Source organism: Gossypium raimondii, chromosome 11 (genome assembly GCF_025698545.1).
Source record: "Gossypium raimondii isolate GPD5lz chromosome 11, ASM2569854v1, whole genome shotgun sequence".
NCBI classification, from domain to species: domain Eukaryota; kingdom Viridiplantae; phylum Streptophyta; class Magnoliopsida; order Malvales; family Malvaceae; genus Gossypium; species Gossypium raimondii.
The window spans coordinates 38,513,727-38,536,137 of NC_068575.1; the positions used below are offsets into that span (position 1 = coordinate 38,513,727).

General features: G+C 34.3%; 1 protein-coding gene and 1 long non-coding RNA gene across 2 annotated transcripts; one reads left to right on the plus strand and one right to left on the minus strand.

Moving 5' to 3' along the window:
* The first annotated feature begins 8,780 nt into the window (after positions 1 to 8,780).
* Positions 8,781 to 13,420, plus strand: LOC105803972 (uncharacterized). Its single transcript, XR_001136682.2, has 3 exons — positions 8,781 to 9,238; positions 9,392 to 10,441; positions 11,329 to 13,420. It is a non-coding gene; the product is annotated as an uncharacterized LOC105803972 (long non-coding RNA).
* Positions 13,421 to 21,467: 8,047 nt separating this feature from the next.
* Positions 21,468 to 21,857, minus strand: LOC128034801 (uncharacterized mitochondrial protein AtMg00820-like). Its single transcript, XM_052623641.1, has one exon. It carries the CDS (start codon positions 21,855 to 21,857, stop codon positions 21,468 to 21,470), a length of 390 nt encoding a protein of 129 aa, XP_052479601.1.
* Positions 21,858 to 22,411: the final 554 nt, after the last annotated feature.

Sequence of the window (22,411 nt, forward strand, 5' to 3'; positions counted from 1 at the left end):
TGGGGTAAGTTAGGTACTAAACTACTTTACTCTATTACATGCCACCCTCAAACTGATGGTCAAACCGAGGTGGTAAATCGAGTTTTGGGATCTTTGCTTAGAGCCATAATAGGTAAGAATGTTAAATCTTGGGAAGAATGGATACCCTATGTTGAGTTTGCTTATAATCGTTTTGTTCATTCTTCCACAGGTTTTACTCCTTTTGAGATTGTATATGGCTTTAATCCACTTACTATTTTAGATTTGCTTCCTTTACCTTTGAATGACATTGCTAATTTAGATGGTGAAAGGAAAGCTGATTTAGTGAAAGAGATCCATGAGAAGGCTCGTAAAGCCATTGAGAAAAAGAATGAGTCCAATGTACATCGAGCTAATAAAGGGCGAAAGCAAATCTTGTTTGAACCTGGAGATTGGGTATAGGTGCATATGAGGAAAAACCGATTTTCTTCTAAGAGAAAGAATAAACTTGATGCACGAGGAGATGGACCATTCCAAGTACTCGAGAAAATAAATGACAATGCTTATCGCATTGATCTTCCTGGTGAGTATAGTGTTAGTGCTGCTTTCAATGTTTCTGATCTTTCTCCTTTTGAATTTGATGTAGGTTCAGATTTGAGGACGAATCTTCTTGAAGAGGGGGAGAATGATACGAGCCAAGGAGGTGACACTCAATGGATTATTTTTCCTAGTGGTCCAATCACTTGAAGTAAGACACGACAATTAAAATCAAAGATGAATGATTTTGTCCAAGACTTTGTTGCTACAAATTTAATTCATCATGTTCGTGACATTGACAAATACGGGAATGCAATTCACTGGACCAATCTTGGAATAGTGAAAGCCCATAAATTGGTGGATTAATCTTTTATGTATCTTATTATTATTATTTACTTAATTCTCATTGGTTGGGACACATCATTTATGAGTTAAGTAATTTTATTGGTTAGGTTATTATTTATTTATTTTCTTAGATAATTTTAAAGAGTTTTATTAGGATTCAATTACTCTTTAAAGAGTTTTTATTAGGATTCAATTACTCTTGTAATTTGCCTATAAATAGACTTGTTTTCTACACATTGGAGGATATAAAAAAGAGAGTATTTGTTTTCTTCCAAATTTGTGTGAGGCAAATTTTTGAGAGTAGAGTGATTCTTCTCTTGCTATTTAGTTTGGAGTTTGTTACTTTCGAGGGTATTTCGGAGTTACAAATATTCAAATTTCTTTCCCGTTCATCGGTGTTTCTAGAGGTTCTTCTTCTAGGGGTTTCGTAAGGAGCCGCTCAATCATTGGCGTTTTTGGTTGCAAGTTAACCAAGGGTTCCATAGGGCAAATCTATCATTTTATTATTATTATTATTTAACTAATTTTATTTATTCTCATTTTTATTTCTAATTTGTGTTTCTCTTGTGTCTAGATCCGGCGTTTTCGCATCGGTACTAAAACAAATTAGATAAGTTTGAATTTCAAATTATAATAATAATTGTGGTAAAAGCAATAAAAATTCAGTAAAAAAAGTGATTTGGTTTGACTTTTTAAAAATATTACATGGCACTAATTTATTTCTATTTTTGCATTTAAAAATATGAAGAAAATAACATTGATACAATTAAAAAAATAATCATAACTAAATTACAATTGACATCTATTCCTTTTATGTTCAAATTGAAGATTTTGTTTTTGTTTAAAAACAGGTAAGAGAAGGTTGAGTGATAACGAAGATAAGGCTTTCTCCAAGTTGTTCTCCGTCGTCTTTGGTGGAGGATAAGGCTAATAAGAAGGTTCGTATGAGAACTAACCAATCTTATGATGCGGATCAGATTATGGTAATGGAGGATTTTGAAAGTCCCAAAGGGATTGATAGACAGACTACTGATTGAATGTCTTTTAAAGACATGTTAGTTGGATGTACAAAATCATTGGGCAGTGTTTTGCAAGGAAAAATGGATTATGATTTATAGCTTCTGGAGGGTGATGTTACCATTGGAACGAAGGATGGATTACCATTGATTATGGAACAGCCTATTTCCAATAGTATTGGAAACAATAGTTTCGGGACCACAATTCTGACGAGTGAATTATTATTTTAATATTTATTCAATGTATATGGGATTATATTAAGGTCGTATTAAAGTTTCGTTAAGAAATTTTGATGTTTAAATGGTTAATTAGTAAAAAGAACTAAATCGTAAAAGGTGTAGAAGTTGAAATCTATTAGTTTAAAAAAGCTAAATGGATATGAAAAGGAAATTTAAAGGATCTAGATAGTAAATATACCATTCTTAATGTTAGTGGACATTTATGGGTAAGATTTTGTTAATTTTTAAGTTAATAACTAAGGTTAAAATGGTAAATTAATAAATAAACTTAAACTAAATAAAACATAATTTGTTTCATCTTCCTCACTCAGTCTCTCCACCAAAAATTGAAGAAGGAAATAGCCATTTTTAGGGCTTGAAGGTTCGACTAGCTTAGGTGCTTGTATGGTATGTGATTTCGATCTCGTTTTTAATGATTTTTATATTTTCAAGTTTGTTTTAGCTTAAAATTTAGTTAGCCCGGAGGTTAATTTGCAAAACTGTTAAAGGTGGAGGGACTTGTGATCGATTTTTTGAATTTTTTATGTTGTTTGATAGATTATTAACTTTGGTTGTTAAATAAACATGTTTTATTATGTGATTTTTTTATGAAATTGTAAATAAGGACTAAATCGTTGAAAGCGTAAATCCATGGGTTTTATTGTGAACTATTGATAATTATGGGTTATTCCAAGGTCTCTTGTATCTATGGTTAATATGGATTTAGGTTAAAATTGTTAAATTTCAAATTATGAGCTTAAAGACTAAACTGTGAAAAGTTAAAATGTTAGGGGTAATTTTGTAATTTTTCATAAACATGAATTGTGGATTAAATTGAATGCTAGAAGTACTTAATTGAATGAAATTATCTATTTAGATTAAGATAAACAACAACCGGACTTAAATCGAGGAAAAGCTAAAGCTTCGGATTAGTTTCGGATTCTACTTCTACAACATTAGTTATCGAGGTAAGTTCGTATGAACTATGATCATATTAATGTTAGTTAAATTGACTAATTGCTATGTTATGTTAATATAAATGGACTTGAAATTGTAAATGTGTCGATGTATGAATAATTGACGGATAACGAGTCTCGTTTGAAACTTAAGAATTTTTAAGATGCAAATGACATGTCATTTGGGATTTTATGTTTCGGATGCTAGTCTTGAATGTCCTACTGATGGCTGAGGTCTTGCATTTGTTGCGGATTCTCCATAGCTCGTGTGAGCAGTATCGTTTAGCTAACATTCTGACCCACTGCTCGTGTGAGCAGGCCCATTCCATAGCTCATTTGAGCATTGTTGAAAAGGAAATGTTACGGTTATATGGAAATGCACACTATGTGTGTGAGTATTCCCGAGTATCTGATGCAATTCTAGATGGTTCAACTGGTAAGAAAAGGAAATGGAATGGTAAATATGCAAATGGAATGAATCGTAATCTTATGAAAAGATTGATGAGTTAAATAATGTATTTATATATGGAAATCTACTTATCTTATGATTGAATTCATTTGTATCATGGACAAGTATACTAACTTATGAGTTTGATGATGTTGTATATGTAACAACCCTTTTTCAGTGAGATTGAAACACTGGTTTCAGGACCATAAATTCGATGTGAAAATATTTATTTTATTATTATTTTAATGTCTATGGTATGTTAGTAGTGTCGTATAAAAATTTTGTTAAGAAATATTATCGTTTGCATGCTTAATTTGGTAAAAAAGAACGCAATCGTAAAAGATGTAAAGGTATAGTTCCATTAGTTAAAGGTACCAAATGGCTATATAATTGTAATGTAAGAGGACTTATGTGGTAATTAGACCATTTTGATTGCTAGTGGACTTATGTGGACATTAAATATGTGATTTTAAGGTTAATAATAAAGGTTAAAAATGTAATTTAATAAATAATCTAAAGTAAAATAAAGAATAACAAAAGTTGTCATCTTTAACTCATCTCTCTCACCGAAAATAAGAAAGAAAAACACCATTGAAGGGTGCTTGAAGGTTCGGCTATTTCATCCTTGCACGTGAGTGAATTTTGGTTCAATTTTTAATGATTTTTATATTTTCGGGATCGTTGTAACTTAATCTAGCTAGCCTAAAGACTAATTTGCAAAATTGTTAAAGGGTTAGGGTTTTTTCCATGAATGTGTTTGTGTGATTTTTGAAGTTTAATGGAAGAAAATGAATCTTTTTTGTTAAATAAACAACTTTTGTAAAGCGATTTTTGATAAAACTATCATTTAGGGACTATTATGTAAAAGTAGTAAAATATCTTGATAAAATTGTGAATTGATGTTTTGTTTGGGTTGATATGAGTCCCTAGGTAAATCAGCTAGCATGGTATATCAATGAAATTGCATGAATTTCAATTTATAAGCTTAAGGACAAAATCGTAAAGAAATTAAAATAATAGGGGCAAAAGCATAATTTTGCAAAAGTATGAATTTTGGACTGAATTGAATAGAATGAATATTAAATGGATTAAATTTGCTAATTTAGATCAAGTTAAGCCTCGTACGGATCTAGATTGAGGGAAAGATAAAGTCTCGGATTAGTGGTCCTATTTCGTCGTCTTTGTATTCGAGGTAAGTTCATGTGTTTAAATAGCGTTCTAATGTTATTAAAATTAAATGCTATTATGTTGTTCATCATATCATGTTACGACAGAAATTCAACGATATTTCGACGACTATCAAGCCCCGTTTGAACCTTATGAATATATAGGATACAAATGACATGTCATTAGGGTTACCATGTTTCAGGTGCTGGTTTTGAATGTCCTACCAATAGCTGAGTTTCGACATTTGTTGCAAATACTCATCAGCTTGTATGAGTAGCATCGTGTAGCTACATTTCGACCGTCAGCTTGTATGAGCAGACTCATTTATGGCTCGAGTAAGCATTGATGTAAAGGAAAAGGAAAAAGAAAAGGAATGGTTTCAACCATATGTTAGCACACTTTGTGTGAGCTTCCTGCATATCCAATATTATTCTAAGTGGTTCAACGGGCATGTAAAGGGAAGGATCGATAAGGGTTCTAATTGATTATAATATGAATTTATGGAAATGTATGAATTGTTGATGACCAAAGTATGTTTAACCATGTTTATGGAAAGTATGAATTCAAATGTGTTATGTTCATGAAACCTATCTTACAATGTGATGATTTTGTTAAGTTATGTAGTTATGTGTTTAATCACTAACTTGTGTTGTTGATGATGCTTAGGCTTGTGTCAACCTATGTTGGATTGATTCATGTTTATTTTATAAGATTATGCATTGAAATGGTAAACTATGTTCATGATTTACGAACTTACTAAGCATTATATGCTTATGTTATTTTTCTTTCCTATGTTTTATAGATTATCGAAAGCTTGATCGATTTGGAAGCTTGTCGGAGACCTATCACACTATCTAGAGATTATATTTTTAGATTTTGACGTTTTAGTTATGGTTATGATGACATGTATAGGTAGACTTGTGTCTAATATTTAGTTGATGGTTATGACATTTAATGTTGCTTTGAATTTGTGGTACTTATGGTATTTTGATGCCTTGATGGCTGAATATTAATATTACTAGGTTGATGCATGTTCTGAATGACCAAATTTGGTATGTGTTAGTATGTTTATAATGTGGCCAAGTTGGGTTACACTTTGAGGTAATTATGAACTATTTGTGTTGGCATAAATGTGGTCAAATATGGTAAGTTTGGTATGGAAATAAGTAGTTGTGTATGGTTGGATTATGGATAAATATGCACATGTTTAGATAAGTTTGATAAATTGTGATTAAGGAATCTTTTGGCATATTGGTTGTATGGATATTTGGTATAGAGATTTGGTCATTTTATGCATGTATTGGACATGATTTAGGGTCTTGATTTTATGTGCAAATGGCTTGTAGGTATGTGCTTGAATTGGGTGAAAGAAATAGCTTGAATTTGGCCTATTTCTTGTCCACATGGCCTCAGACACGGGCATGTGTCTCAGCCGTGTGTGACACACGGTCATGCGACATGATTGTGTGTCTTTTGTAGGTTTTAAAAGGTTGCAAGTCAGGCAGTTACACGGCCTGGTACACGGGCGTGTAAGGCTATTTTAAGAGTTACATGGCCTGGCACACGGGCGTGTGGCTTGGATTATGCATGTGTTTTTAAGGCCTCGAGGGCTCGAATAAGGGACGATATGCATGTGTTTGAATGGATTATGTTATGATTTATGAAATGTTTGGAAATGATTGGTTTTAAGTTACGTACTTATAGCAATGCTCCGTAACCCTATTCCAGTGACAGATATGGGTTAGGGGTGTTACACTATAGGCTTATACTAAGTTTATGACATTGGTAATGATTTTATGCTTAACCTATGAATTGTGTTAATGAAATGGTAAATTATGTTTAAGTTTATACGAGCTTACTAAGCACTCGTTGCTTTCATAATTATTTTCCTTTGTTTTATAGATTATCGGAGGCTCGATCGGTTGGAAGCTCGTCAGAGACCTATCACACTATCCAACAATCATTTCGGTAGTTTTTAAGTATTTTGGTCAAGGTTAATAATAACATGTATAAGATCTTTGTAATAGTATTTCTTGAATTTGTAATGGATGTTTTAGTATGTTTAAGCTTTTGAAGTTATGTTTGATTTGGTGAACTTCAATACCTTACCAAGTTATGTCATTTTGGTCATGTATATGTGGTTGTATATAAGGCTCTTTTGGTATGTTTGTGATGGCTTGTAAATGGTCATTTGTGGTATCATGTGGTAGATAATTAAACTAGGTTTTATGCTTGGAATACGACAATATTGACTTGTTTTGGTAAATGATGTTTTGATACAATTGTAGTACTTTTGAATGGCATATTGGTTAGATGAATTGGGATGTTTAAAATGGCATGTTTAGGTGTGTTTGAATGATATTTAAATCCCTTGAATGTGTGCTCAAATGATATGGTTGGATGGATTTGGTTTGGCCTTGAAATGACATGTTTTTATGGTCAATTTATGGATCACACGGCCTGGGACACGAGCTGTCACACAGCCATGTGACACATACGGCCTGACAACACGGGCTGTCACACAGTCGTGTGTCATTTGAAATTTCTTAGTGTTTTAAGTCAGTGAGTTACACGACCTAGCATATGGTCGTGTGTGGCAACTCAGAGAGTTACACGGGCTGGCACATGGTCGTGTGACCCTACTCAGTGAGTTACACGGGTAAGGACACGGATTGGGACACAGCCGTGTGTCCCTTTGTTCGAATGTTAGACGGCCTAGGCTACGTCACACGGCCGTGTAACCCCTATTTTCACATTTTTGCATCTTTTTTCTTAAAACTTCTATTTTGTTTCAAATTAGTCTCGAATTGCTTCTAAGTTATTTTTAGGGCCTCGAAGGCTCGATTTAGGGACCAAATGCTTATGTTTGATATGTTTTGAATGAGATTAATTTATTTAATGTTATAATGATAAATTTCTTTTGATTGATCGGTAATTTTTTGTAACCCTAATCCGACGACGGAGACGAGTTAAGGGTGTTACGGATTAGGTTATCTGATTGGGTTCATTAGGCTTTGTATAAGAGTATGGCTCGAACGATGGTGGTTAAGCTTTTGGGATGGAAAATTAGGATTCATACTTTATCTAATAGAATCTACCACCTTCGGAAGCCATCAACACCTGTTAGTATTATGGACTTAGAGAATGATTATTTTCTAGTGAAATTTCAAAAGGTAATGGATTATATACGGGCCCTTTTGGAAAGACCATGGATTGTGTTTGAGCAATACCTAACGATTCAACCATGGTCGTAATTTTTCTATACTTCTCAACCATACCCATCAAATGTGGTCGTCTAGATACATCTCCTTGGTATTTTGGGATTCATGTATCAATAGAGTGTTTTAACGAAGAGTGGGGAAATGGTTGGAAATGTCATTAAATTGGATGATCATACTAGTAATGCACAAAGAGGTCGTTTTGTCCGCATGGCCATCCTCATTGATCTTAAGAAACCATTGATTTCTAAAATCAAAGTGGATGGGTATATTCAAAGGGTAGAATGAATTCCCACCTAATGTGTGTTTTTCATGTGCTTGTTATGGACATATGAAAGCTTTATGTAGTTTTGTCTCGACACAGGAAGGTAAAAAAGGTAAGAAATTAACTTTATTTGTAGATCGTGGAAAATTAAATTATGTTAATAATGGTGTTGAAAATGAAAAATACGAGCCATAGATGTTAGTTGATCGCCAGAGTAAGAGGAATAAACCGAAACAAAGCGACGATCGTGAAGCAAAGAAATAGGCAGATTTGTCGAGATCCAAGTTTTAATATTTTTGCAAGATTTATAGGAAAATAATAGAGAGTTAATTCGGGACCCTAATCCCATTAATTCAACTAATTTAAAACGCAAAGGGGTTGCCATTTATAACAACCCCCTAAGAGAAGACTTTTTAACGAAAAAAAGGCCTTTGACATGGGTGTTGTTATTTCCAATTCAGGTTTGGATGTTGGACAGGTTAATGGATCTAGGTTGAACGAAAAAAAGTGGGTGTTTGCATTATGACCCATCAGAATTTGAAGGAATCTATAACAATCCCTAGGCCAACCATTTTGTCATTCGACTCACCAAATGGATCCACTAGTGGAGTAGGCCCAAACGCTGGTCCTTCAGTGTCCAAAGTTCAGGGGCGTGATGGTGGGGAAATTTCAAAGCTGTCAGTGGAAGAAAACCTAGGTGAGGTCCATGTTCTGTCAACGAATGGGAAATTTCCTATCATGGTAGAGAAGATTAGAATTACTACTCTAAACTCATAATCCCATTCGGTAGTCAACTTTGTTGAAAACTGAAATCCTAATAGTTCTAGAGATATTGTGAATTCTTGAAATAAATTATAGGAGTTAGAAGAACCCCATAATAGCTGTTTCTTCTCGAAATTGGGTAAGCAAAAAAGGGATAAGAAAACAATTAATATTCTTAAAGGAAAAGGGAGCAGATTTAAGATTAAGGCCCCGAGTCGCGTACCAGTAGTTGAAGCCATGAACATGGTTGCGAACAAAATTGGGAATGAAGTTTCGAAGGCTAATTCGGGTTGTAATCATGGGAGTATATCACCAAGTAAATAATGGCGCCAATCTGGAGGGTTGAAGTAAGTCTAGTTTTATTCTCTTCTTTAAATTGGGATGTTACCAAATTTATTTGCTTGGGATTGTCAAGGCTGCGCGGATCCTAAATTTGTGAGGATTGTAAAAAAATATTTTGTTGAGTTTAAAGTTGATGTTGTTGCTTTTCTTATGACTAGAATCAACGGGACAAAGGCTGATGGTATTATTGCGAAAATTGGGATGGATCGATCACATCGGATTGAAGCTCGAAGCTTTGCTGGGGGTGTATGGGTTTGTTGGAACAATAATGTTTAGATTAATATTCTCATGAATGACCCACAATTTGTCCACTGTCGTTTGAAAATGGTAAAGGGTTCCTCGGATATACTGGTGACTTTTGTTTATGGGTTTCCTGATAAGTAGAGGTGCAAGATTTTATGGGATAAACTTAATATTCTTGCTAAGTCTGTAGTTAAACCCTGGGTTTTGCTTGGCGATTTCAATTTTGTTATATTTCCAGAGGAAAAGAGAAGGGGTCTCCCTATTTATTCCGAGTGCAAATTATTTTATAATTTTGTGCAGAATAATGAGTTAAGGGATATTGTCTTTAAGGGACCCCAATTTACTTGTAGAAGAGGGGGGATCTTTGAGAGGCTTGACAAGGTCATTGGAAATAGTATTTGGTGTCAGGCTTTCCCAAAGGCAACTGTGCTCCACTTCCCTCATTTAAAATCATATCATAAACTTATATTATTATCATTAAATTCCATCAAAAAAGTTTGAGTTGATAGGCCTTCTCGTTTCCAAGACCCTTGGGTTAGTCATCCATCGTTTTCACAATTTGTTCATGAAAATTAGAGTAATGGGGTGGATTTAGTTAGTAATATTAGGACTATCACTATGAAACTAAAAAATTGGAACTTAGAGGTTTTTGGTCATATTGTTAGAAGAAAGAGCTTGCTTGCTCTTCGCATCGATAAGATCCAAGCTACTTTAGACCAAAAGTGTTCTAGATTTCTTATGGATCTTGAATGTAAGTTGCATGTTGAGTGCGGAAAGTTCATTGATAAGGAAGAATTATTTTAGAAACAAAAATCGAGAGTGGATTGGATCTATTTTGGTGACCGAAATACGAAATTCTTCCATAATAGAGCACTTGTTAGGCAAAATTCTGAAAGGATTTTTGCTTTAAAGGTTGGGGGTCAATGGTGTTATGACAGTGAAGCCCTTCAAAAGGAAGCGGTCAGGTACTTCTCTTCTCTGTACTCTTTGGATAATCAAACTCTAGGCAGATTCCCTTTATACGGTTGTTTTTCGACTTTTGATTCTACATATTTAGATGTTCTAGGGGTGGATGTGTCTAATGAGGAAATTAGAAGTGCATTATTTAGTATAGGTTCCTTAAAGGCTCTAGGTCTATATGGTATTCATGCTTTATTCTATCAAATTTGATAGGAAACGGTTGGTGCAGATATGTGTAATTGGGTGTATGGAGTTTTCTCTGAGCGGCTTATCATTAGTAGCATCAACAAGACTTTTCTGGTGCTTTTTCCCAAATCTAAGGCTCCTGAATATCTGGCTCAGTTTCGACCAATTAGCATTTGTAATGTTATTTACAAGATTGTTACTAGAGTTATTGTGAATCAATTTAAGCAAATTTCCCTTCGATTATGGCCTAGAATCAAGTTAGTTTTGTGGCTGGGAGGCAGATTATAGATAATATTACTATTGCCCAGGAGGTTACTTGATGTGTACAAAAAAAGGGAAGAAAAGATAGATGGCCATTAAAGTGGATTTGGAGAAAGCCTATGATAGAATACGGTGGGATTTTATTGAAGATACTTTATCGGATGTTGGTTTTCCTTCGAAGATGTCTAGGATCATAATGGATTGTATTACAATGATATCCATGCAGATTTTGTAGAATAGGAAGCCTTCGGTTAATTTCTGTTCGAGGAGGGGTATTAGATAAGGATGCCTGATTTCTCCTTATATCTTTGTGTTATGTATGGAGAAGTTGGGTCAATTTATTCATAAAAGAGTGGAAGATAAAATTTGGAAACCAATTGTACGGGTAAGAATGGTTCTTCATTATTTCACCTATTTTTTGCTAAAGATCTTTTCTTATTTGCAGAAGTGGATGTTGATCAAGCAAGGATTATAAAGGATGTCCTTAACACTTTTGGAGCTACCTCGGGCCATTAAGTCAATGGCCTTAAAACTAATGTATTCTTTTCCAGCAATATTGGTTCCAACTATGCTAATGTTATTTATAGTGTTCTTGGTTTTCAGCAGACTGACAATTTGGGGATATATTTGGAATTGCCTTTTTTTAACCGATGAATAATGATGAATACCTTCAGATTCATTGTAGACAAGGTCAGACGAAAGCTAGATAATTGGAATGCCAAAACGCTTTCTGTGGTGGGACGAGTAACTTTAGCTCAGTCAATTTTGTTATCAATTCCCAATTATTTTATGCAAGCTGTGAAAATCTCATCTAGCATTTGTGTAAAAATTGAGAAGATTTCCCCGAGATTTATATTGGGAAATTTTGAAGCTAATCGGAAATCGTCTTTGGCAAGGTAGAGGGATTGATGTTAACCTCTGCCTAATAGGGGATTAGGTATTCGATGCCGTAAAGAACATAATGAGTCATTTATGCTTAAGTTGGGATTTAACCTCCTAACTAGTGAGCAAGCTTTGTGGGTAAGGTACTCCAATCTAAGTATAAAATATTGAAAGAATGCCCTGAGGATATTTCCCGAAGAAAATATTCTTTCATTTGGAGATCTTTTGCGAAGGTCTAGCCCCTCCTGCATCAAAGTCTTCTTTGGTCAGTTAGTGATGGGAATCTCATCAAATTTTGGACTAATAATTGGATAGTAGATGTGGGCCCCTCTTATTAACCATTGTTTGGCTCATTCCTTGATTGATGAGTCTATTACACTTCGAGAGGTTGTGAATACAGATGGAAACTGGAATAGAGAGTATATGCGGTGTTTTTTGAATGAAGATATTTTATCTTATATTGGAGGTATTCTTACTCCAAATACTTTAGTAGGAACTAATGGAGTTATATCGAGTTGGGTTTCCAATGGTAAATTCAGTATTAAAGCAGCTTATGGTGTGCTTATAAAAAAAACTCATTAAATCTGTCAGAGGTGAAAAGGAAGCTTGTTTGGTCTTTGAATGTTCCACAACGTGTTCGTCATTTTATTTGGTTATTGTTTAAGGGACACATTTTTACTAATGCGGAACGATGTATGAGAGGCTTATCAGAAGATCCTCCATGCAAGCTTTGTAGGAATGTTGAATAATCTTGTCTTCTTGTGTTACAAGATTATTGTAAAGCAAAAAAAGTGTGGAAGTAGTTAATTCCCTCGAGGAGTTCGATCCGATTTTTCTCTTCTTCTTTGGAGGAATAAGTGTCTATATGTTTGATGTTGTTTTCCAGGATTCAGACTGGCCTTCTCTATTTAGGATTAATTTTTGAAGGATTTGGAAACAGAGAAATTTGTGTGTATCCCAAGGTGTTCCATTCAACATATCTACTATGATCTAGTCTTCGTGGTGGTGAGCAAGAGCCATTAAGTAGGGGCATCTCAATTTAGGGGGGAGTAATGTGAAGCAATTCAGGGACCAAAGACGGGTTCCATTGCCTACTAGGTTCTTTAAAATAAATACAAATAGTGCTCGTAATCTAAATTCAGGTCTTGCTTGGTCAGTTGCAGTGGCCTGTGATGAGCATGGTAGATGGATGTGGAGACTAGGAAGAAATGTTGGCCGATGTAGTGTGATACAAGCTGAGTTTTGGGCTATTTATGATGGCCTCCAATTAGCTTAGAAGGATAAATGGGTAAACGCTATTATTGAGACAAATTATTTTTTATCTATCAAAGGTATTCATGGAGATTAAATAGGACATTCAAATGGAGATTTGATTTTGCGTATTCAAGAACTTTGCAATCGCAAGTAGAAAGTGCTCATAAAGCAAGTACCTATAGAGGTGAACTCTACTGTTGATACTTTAGCTGATCTGACGAAAGATTTTCCTATTGGTGCGAGAATTTTTCATGTGGCTCATCCATCGGTTGATGATCAGATACGACTTGACAGATGTTTTTGGTTATCTAACTCTAATCTTGTTAACTAGCAATTAATGCTATTTATATCTTGTTACAAAAAAAAATCATAAATAATATGTTTCATCAAATTGCAAACAATTTCACAAAAAGTTCTAAACTTTTTCTAGAAGTTTATTGAATTCAATTTATTGACATTTTAGACACAATTGAATCGATAATTATAATTTATAAATACAATTAACACCAATATAATCATGTAACAAATTTATTATGTACTTAATTATTCATTCCCCAATCAGTTATATTTAATCATATATTTACTAAAGTATGGTTTAATACCATATTTAATAATAAGCTTTACTACCACAATTTTACCAAATCTTGAATATTATGTCTTAGTTTCTTTTTACCTTGCCTCCTTCAAAAGCAAAAATTTCTAATCGTATAGTTGGAAAACAGTAGTGTTATATTAGTATTATTAGGGTGATTTGTGAGGTGAATACTTACACCAAAATAGTTAAAGGAATCAAATTGTAAAACATAAAGAAAATTAAGTCTTTTTATTGTGAATTTTCCTTTTAAAAATTTTGCAATATTTGATTTTTTCAGTAATTTATAAAAATATTAACATATATATTCAAAATATTATAAATTTAACATTAATGGCTATCTAAAAAAGAATTAGTGGCCTAAAATCTAAATTATTATTCAAAATAAAACGAAAATGATCTATAAAAAATACCTTTAGCACAAATTTCAATCAAATTTTAAAATCATTATATTCAGTTCATTAATTTTAATTATTATTCAATAAAATCATTAATACAATGTCACTGAAATTGATAATTTTTCTTTTGTATCAATTTATAAATTTTTGTTACTATTTTATAAAATATTAATTTTATATTAAAAATTATTTTTTAAAATATTTGTAATACATTATTATTTTAAAAGTCTTAGTATTGATACATTGACAATGCAATTTTTATTCCACAAACAACCTTCAAAAATTGATACGTGTCTATATTTTTAATATTTTACTATACTTTATAGGACACTTGTTAACCCCTAACTCTACTTGTGAAGTTTAAAACTCTCGTTGATAGTCTACCAAATAATTTTCCTTTTAAAATGATAATTATTTGTTTTACAAACTTATAACTATTTTTCATTATTTTATAAAATAATATTTTAATTGGTACACACCATCAACCCATGCATTGCACATGTATACAAATTAGTTATATATATATATATATATATATTACAAGGTCTAAAATTCAAAGCTGATATGAACATTTTATTTTATTGACACGTAAACTATTTAAGTTAATGACATGTGTAAAGCTAATTTTACATTAAGTTATCCCATTTAGTTAACAAAATTTTTTAACGAAATTAACTTTCCTCTCACCAAAATATTTTTATTAAGATTATATTTTTTAGTAAATTATTCACCAATTAAAAATATGTTTTACTTTTCAATAAATATTTTCTATTATTAATTGATACTAAAATCATACATAAAATATTATAAATTATTCTAATTACCACAAGAATCATTTCCAAATTATTTTTAAAACAAATATACAATAACGTATTATACACACCCAAAAAAATTTTTAACTCAATCTTTTCAACTAAGAATATTAATCAATATAAGTTTGTCCGTTTAAGCGTGTCTTAGATTTTTCTCTCTTTATTCTTTTGTTTCTTTTTCTTTCAAAGTCGGCGACAAGAAGCATAAACAGAAATTGTTTTGGGGTTAAAAATTCTTTAATGATTAAAAGTATACTGCGTCAGAAAGGAATTCGTATAGCGTAATCAATGTAAGAAGATTTAGCAAGGCTCAATATTGAGGATGAGGAGGAAGATCTAGTTTGAGGGCTAGAAGAGGATGTTGAAAGCGTTGATGAGTATGATTTTTTTCTTGCGGGAAGAATCTTAACTGATAGCGTTGTACACTTTTTCTCAATGCGAAATACCCTTGCTGAGTTATGGCATCCATTAGAAGGGGTTACAATTACAGAAGTTGAAAACAAATGAGTGTTATTTTGGTTCTATAATATGATAGACTTGAATAGGGTTTTGAATGGGACGCCTTGGCTTTTTAATAGGCATCTGGTTATCCTCCACCAATTAATGAAAGGAGAGGACCAGGTAAACGTCCCTCTCTTTCATACAAAGTTTTGGGTGTAAATCCATAACTTGCCAACAGGGTTCATGTCAAGAGGAATAGCACAATAGTTGGGAAATTTTATTGGGGAATTCATTGATTATGACGCTATAGCAATAATAAGGGGAATAAAAAGATTTATGCGTATTAGCGTAAGATTGGATGTTTGGCTCCCACTAAAAAGGAAGAAGCGTATAATTCATGGAAAGAGTAATTCTTCATATGCGATTTTCCAATATGAAAAGCTACATTTGTTCTGCTTTCTATGTGAACCACTAGGACATGGAGAAAGCTTTTGCCCAATAAAATTAACCTTAGGATTGTAGGAGGTAGAGTTTGGGAGGCATAGTTTACTAAGAGCTCTGTCAAGAAGGGCGACTACAATAATGAGTAGATGGCTGAAGGAAGATCCAAAAGAAGAGGACATATATGGATGTGGAAGATAGGAATGAGAAAAGGGACTTAAGATATAACAATACAAGGGTTTCGGGCCAAGTTAGAAAAAAAAAGGATAATGATTATTCCTAATAGAGTGATCAAAATTGAAGGGGGAACTAATGAAGAACGAAGTCGAAGGCAAGAAATAGGGCTAGAGTACATTAGTTCAAATGAGGTGAATTAGGAGCTGGAAGAAAGACCGATGGGAATAGTGGAAGGAAAGAAGAGACAAATGGTACAACTAACGGATTACATAAAGGATAATGTCCTAATGGATGCAGAGTTAGACAATGATATATTGACGATCGCTTTAGAGTAGGCCGATCGGTCACAATGAAAACCTTAAGTTGGAATGTTCGTGGCCTGGGGCAACCATAAACAGTTAGAAGTCTCAAACATAAGTTGAGACAAGCTCAGCCTCAGCTTTTGTTTCTTATTAAAACAAAGGTAAGCATGAGAAGAATGGAAAGAATAAGAAGGAAGTGTGGATATGTGAACAAGATTAATGTAGGTGCTGAAGGTTCGAGAGGAGGTCTATCTTTAGGATGGAAGGAAAATTTGAATGTCACTCTTAAGAGTTTCTCAAAATCGCATATTAACGTTGAGGTTACTGAAGAGAGTGAAGAGGTGTGTGGAGATTTACAAGTTTTTATGGTTCTCATGTTGAACAACTGAGAAAAGAGACATGGAATTTACTTGAAAAGTTAAAATAGAGTAATCGAATACCATGGTTGGTTATGGATGATTTTAATGAAGAGATTTGTTCCTTTGAGAAAAAAGAGGGGTCCTATGCGATAAAGATAGGTAGATGGTTGCCTTTAGGGACACATTAGAAGATTGTGATCTAAATGATCTGGGGTGTTCATGGTAATGGTTTACATGGGAAAGGGGGAGGCTACCGAAAAATAACATTAGGTAAAGGCTAGATAGGGGAGTTACAAATTTTGCATAGTGAGAGCTTTTCCCAAGATATTCGGTAGCCAATCTTAGCCATAGCTTTTCGGATCATTGCCCAGTTTTAGTGAATACTTGGCAAGGAAGAAATGAGAGGTTATTACAAGGTGACATTCATTTTAGGTTTGATGCGAATTGGATTTTGGAAGAGGATTTTGAAGATCGGGTTAAGAAAAGATGGGATGCAAGCGGGGAAGAGCTTTTAAATAAACTTGTCGATTTTGGGAAATCATTTAAAGAATAGGCAAAAATTAAAAGAGGGCCTCGAACCAAAAGAAGGGAGGATTTGAATTTAAAGCTAAGCGAGCTAAATGAAAAAGAACTAGATGAAGAAAATTTGGCAGAGATTACCGAGGTAAAGTTAGATTTAAATATGAAAGCGGACAAGGAAGAATTGTATTGAGAGCAAAGGGCAAGAGTGAATTGGCTTCAAATGGGAGATTGCAATAAAACGTTTTTCCACAGTTTTGCCTCATACCATAAAAGAAGCAATACAATAAAAGGTTTAGAAGATGGGAATGTGACATGGATAAATGGTGATGAAAGATTAGTTGAGTTGGCATTTAACCATTTCAAATAATTGTTTACATCAAAACTTATCCAAACCAATGATAAATTATTTGCTGAGGTACAACCATGCATATTAGACTGTTTAAACAAAGAGTTAACAACAAGATTCAAGGAAAAAGTAGTGGAAGCCCTAAAATCAATGGCCCCACTCAAAGCATCAGGAAAGGATGGATACCTAACTTTGTTTTTTTCTCAAAAGTTTTGGCACATTATGGGAAATGAGATTACCAAATTTTTCCTTGGAGTTTTGAATGAACAAAGGGATATGGAAGAAATTAATAAAACAAGCATAGTGCTTAACCTTTGTAATGTTCTATATAAATTCATCTTAAAAATTATGGTTAATAGGTTTAGGAGAGTTTTTAATTTTTTTCATTGAGGAAACATAATGAGCTTTTGTTCCCGGTAGACAGATAACTGACAACATATTAGTGGCATAAGAAGTTTTACATTCTTTTAAAAAGAAGAAAGAAAGTGGAGTCGGTTCTTTTGCTCTAAAGCTGGATATGAGTAAGGCTTATGATAGGGTGGAATGGAGCTTTATGAAAATAATGATGAAAAGATTAGGTTTTTGCAATGAATGGATATCTTTAATTTTGATGTCTGTAAAGGGTGTCTCCTATTTGGTAAGTCTGAATGGAATTCAAGGAGTGGATTTTAAGCCATTTTGGGGGCTCAGACAAGGAGACCCTCTAAGCCCATATCTTTTTATTATCTATGAGGAAGGCTTCTCTACCTTAATAAACATTGCAAAAGGGGAGGGAAGAATTGGTGGAGCAAGAATAGGAAGAGGTAATTTATTGATAATAGTATTTTATTTGGAGAGGCGTCGTTAGAGGGAGCTTATGCAATCAAATTAGTGGTAAAGAAGTATGAGGAGGCTTCAAGTCAGCTCGTTAATTTCGATAAATCACTTATATATTTTAGTAACAACATAGAGGAATAATTACGATACCAGGTAGGAAACGTGCTGGGTGTACAAACCTTAAACAACCTAAAAAGGTATCTTGGGCTACCAACTATGGTGGGTAGATGAAAAAGAATGATTTTGTTGATATTAAGGAAAAATTTATTAAGAACATGAAAAATTAGAGTGTAAGTAATTTATCAATTTAGGGAAAAGAAGTTTTCATTAAATCTGTTTTACAAGCCATACCGATTTATGCAATACAGTGTTTTAAGTTTCTTGTTTCGTTATGTCATGAACTGGAAAATCTGATGTGCAGATTCTGGTAGAGAAATTTAAAATTAAATAAAGGTATTCACTGGTGTAATTGGAGTGCTATGTGCATGCCAAAAGCACGAGGGGGGATTGGGTTTAGGAATTTTAACATAGCCCTGTTAGCAAAACATGGATGGAAACTAGCCAATCATCCTAATTGTCTGTTTGCATAAGTTATGAAGGTAAGATATTATCCTCAAAAGGAGTTTATGAGTGCAAATCTAGGGTCTTACCCTTCTTTTACTTGGCGCAATATCTAGGGTGCGCGTAGCTTACTGGAAAAGGGAACAGGTTGGAAATAGGGAACGGGGCATTAGTGAATATCTGGAATGACACATGGTTATCGGACCTAGAGAGGGCAGAATAAAGTGTCAAAATATTAACATTAACTATACAATTGTTGTTGATTTAAGTAATTGGGAAACGGCTACCTGGAAAAATGATGTTATCAGAACGCTTTTTAGTGAAGAGGAAATAGGAAGGATTTTATCAATCCCACTAATCAATAGCAGGCAGACAGACGAAGAAATCTGGAAGGGTGATAACATTGGGTCTATACAGGTAGAAGTGGGTATAAATGACTTCTTACAAATGGTACAAACAAGCTAGGGAACAATAGTACAACTCAAACCGAAGATACAAGCAATTACTTTACAAAATTATGGAATCTTAAAATTCTCAGCAAAATCAGAATTAACCTATGGAAGATTACAAAAGAATTCATGCCTACATTGGGTAATCTAAAAACAAGAGGCCTCATTGAGAATGCGATTTACCCAGCTTGCTACAAGGCAGAAGAGACTGTGCCCCATCTGTTCAAAGATTGCATGTTTACAAAACAGGTCCTGCAAAAGTTAGGAATAACTCATTCGTCCACAGATCAGGAGCAAGGATGGAAGCAGTGGTGGTTAGTAACAGAATTTGATAATAAAAATTCACATGAGTGTTTAATGCTAGCAATATGTTTTTGGGCAATATGGTATAATAGAAATAAAGTTTACCACGAAGGAATTAGAGAAATATACAAGAGGTAGCAGGAGTTATTAATGCGTATAAAATGGAGTTAAAACATTTAGAAGCATTACCTAGAGTTGTACAAGAAACGCGAAACGAGAGGTGGTGGCCAGCAAACTGTTGGTGTTTAAGGGCAGCAACAGGCTGCCTTGGTCTTGCTTGGTCAGCAAGTCTCGAGCCTTGCAGCAGAAACAATTGAAGAAGAAAGAAATTTTGCAAGTGGAAAACAGAAAAGAATAGAGAATTCTTGAATGAAAACAAACTAAATTTTTTATTAACATCAAAAGAGGCATGATGCCAATACATATATAAGTTTTCAATTACAAAACAAGCAAGTTACTACCTAATAACATACCTAACACCACTAATCTGCCTAGTAAATTGTTAAACTTGCTTGTATGTGTTGGTTTGCTGAATTATCAGTCAAATAATACCTAATTACATCAAAATGTAGTTACCTACTAAGCTTTTGACTAACTGAAATACAAAGAACTCATTGAAGTAACTAAACAGTCCCAACTTGCTGCTTGCTAGTCGTTCTCTGCATGGCCACCTTGGCTGTTGTATGGATGCTGAATTCAACACTCCTCCTTAGTTTCTATGCTGCAGACTCCTAATTGGTTTCTTAGGCTCGGAAATCTTGATGCACTAAGAGATTTTGTAAAAATATCAGTAATCTGATTTTCAGAACTGCAGTGAATCAACTCGATCTCTCGAGCTTGTTCCATTTCTCTTATCACATGCAACTTGATGTTGAAGTGTTTTGTCCTACCATGGAAGATAAGATTTTTAGCAATAGCAACAGCTAATTTGTTATCACAGTGAATCTCAGTTGCTCCATTCTGCTGTAGATTCAAATCATTTAGATTTTTTCTTAGCCACAGCTTGATTAACACCATTAGAAGCTGCTACATACTCTGCTTATGCTGTCGATTGAGCCACCATTGTTTGTTTTCTTGAACTCCAACATATCATAGCTGAACTAAGTGTAAAAGCATAACCAGAAGTGCTCTTCATATCATCTTTTGAACCAGCCCAATCACTGTCAGTGTAGCCAATAAATTTCAACTCTTCAGCCCTTCTGAAATGTATTCCATGGTTCAAGGTACCTTTGATGACCTTAACACCCTTTTTCCTACTTTGTAATGCTGTTGGTTACAACAATGCATGAACCTTGACAGCATGCTCACAGTAAACAAAATATCAGGTCTTGTTGCTGTCAAATATAGCAAGCAACCAACAAGGCTTTTGTAATCAGTTTCACACACAGGTTCATGATCTTCTTGGCTCGATAGTTTCATGCCAACAACCATAGGTGTGCTGGTTGGCTTACAATTCTCCATTGAAAATTTGGATAGAACCTTTAGAGCAAATGATTTTTGTCCCAAGAAGATTCATTCTTCTGCTTGATTTACCTCCATTCCTAGGAAATATGTCATCAATCCTAGGTCTGACATTTCAAACATCTCCTTCATTTTTGTTTTGAAGTCAGCTAACTTGATTTTGTCTCCTCCAGTTAATAGAAGATCATCAACATAGGGTGACACAATGAGCTGTGTTTCAGCTCGATTCTTCTTAACATAGAGTGTTGGCTCACTAGCACTTCTTTCAAATCCCAAACTGATTAGATATGAATCAATTTGAGCATACCAGGCTCTAGGAGCCTGTTTTAGGCCATACAAAGCCTTTCTTAGCCTGTACACCATATGTTCTTTACCAGGCATTGTAAAACCTGGAGGCTGCTCGATGTATATCTCATCTTCTAGGAATCCATTGAGAAATGCAGACTTCACATCCATTTGATGAATTGTCTACTGGTTTTGAGCAGCTAGAGCAACTAGCAATCTGATTGTATCAAGTCTGGCTACTGGAGCAAATGTTTCTATGTAGTCTAGACCATATCGTTGACTGAAGCCCTTTACAACTAGTCTGGCTTTCAGCTTGTTTAAGCTTCCATCTGCATTATGCTTTACTCGGTAGACCCATTTTACACCAATGGTCTTTCTGTTAGCTGGTTTTTCAACCAACTGCCATGTTTGGTTCTTCTGAATCATGTTGATTTCATTAACCATGGCCTGCCTCCAGCCCTCATCTGCCTCAGCTTCTTCAAAACTGTTAGGTTCTGCTATAGCAATCTGTGCACTTTCATAGATTTCATCTAGGGACCTTGTGCCTCTCACAGGCACATCATCAATGTCCATTTCAAGACTAAGCTACTCAAGTTCAGCTTGGTTAGGCACCAGTTCTTCTGAAACAACTTCTGGCTCATTTTTCTACAAGTTCCAACATGCCTTCTCATCAAAGATAACATCTCTGCTTACTTGGAATTTTCTTGTCAAGGGATCTAGTACTCTGTAACCCTTCTTAACTGAGCTATAGCCTACTAGGATGCCAGGCTGAGCTCTCTTTGAAAGCTTGTCCCTCTTTACTGCTGGTACTTGTGCATAGCATAGACAACCAAACACTTTCAGATGTGCCAAGGAAGGCTTGAATCCAAACCAAGCCTCGAAGGATGTCTTGGAAGTAAGAGCTTTGGTAGGAAGCCTATTCTGAAGGTAAACAACAGTGTTTATTGCCTCAGCGCACATGGTTTTGGGCAGTTTCTTCTTAAACAGCAGGCATTTGGCCATATCCATCAGGCTTCTGTTCTTCCTTTCAGATACCCCATTCTACTGAGGTGTGTACACATTTGTTAGCTGGTGTGTGATGCCAGTATCATTGCAAATGGCTTGGAACTGAGCTGAAGTGTACTCAG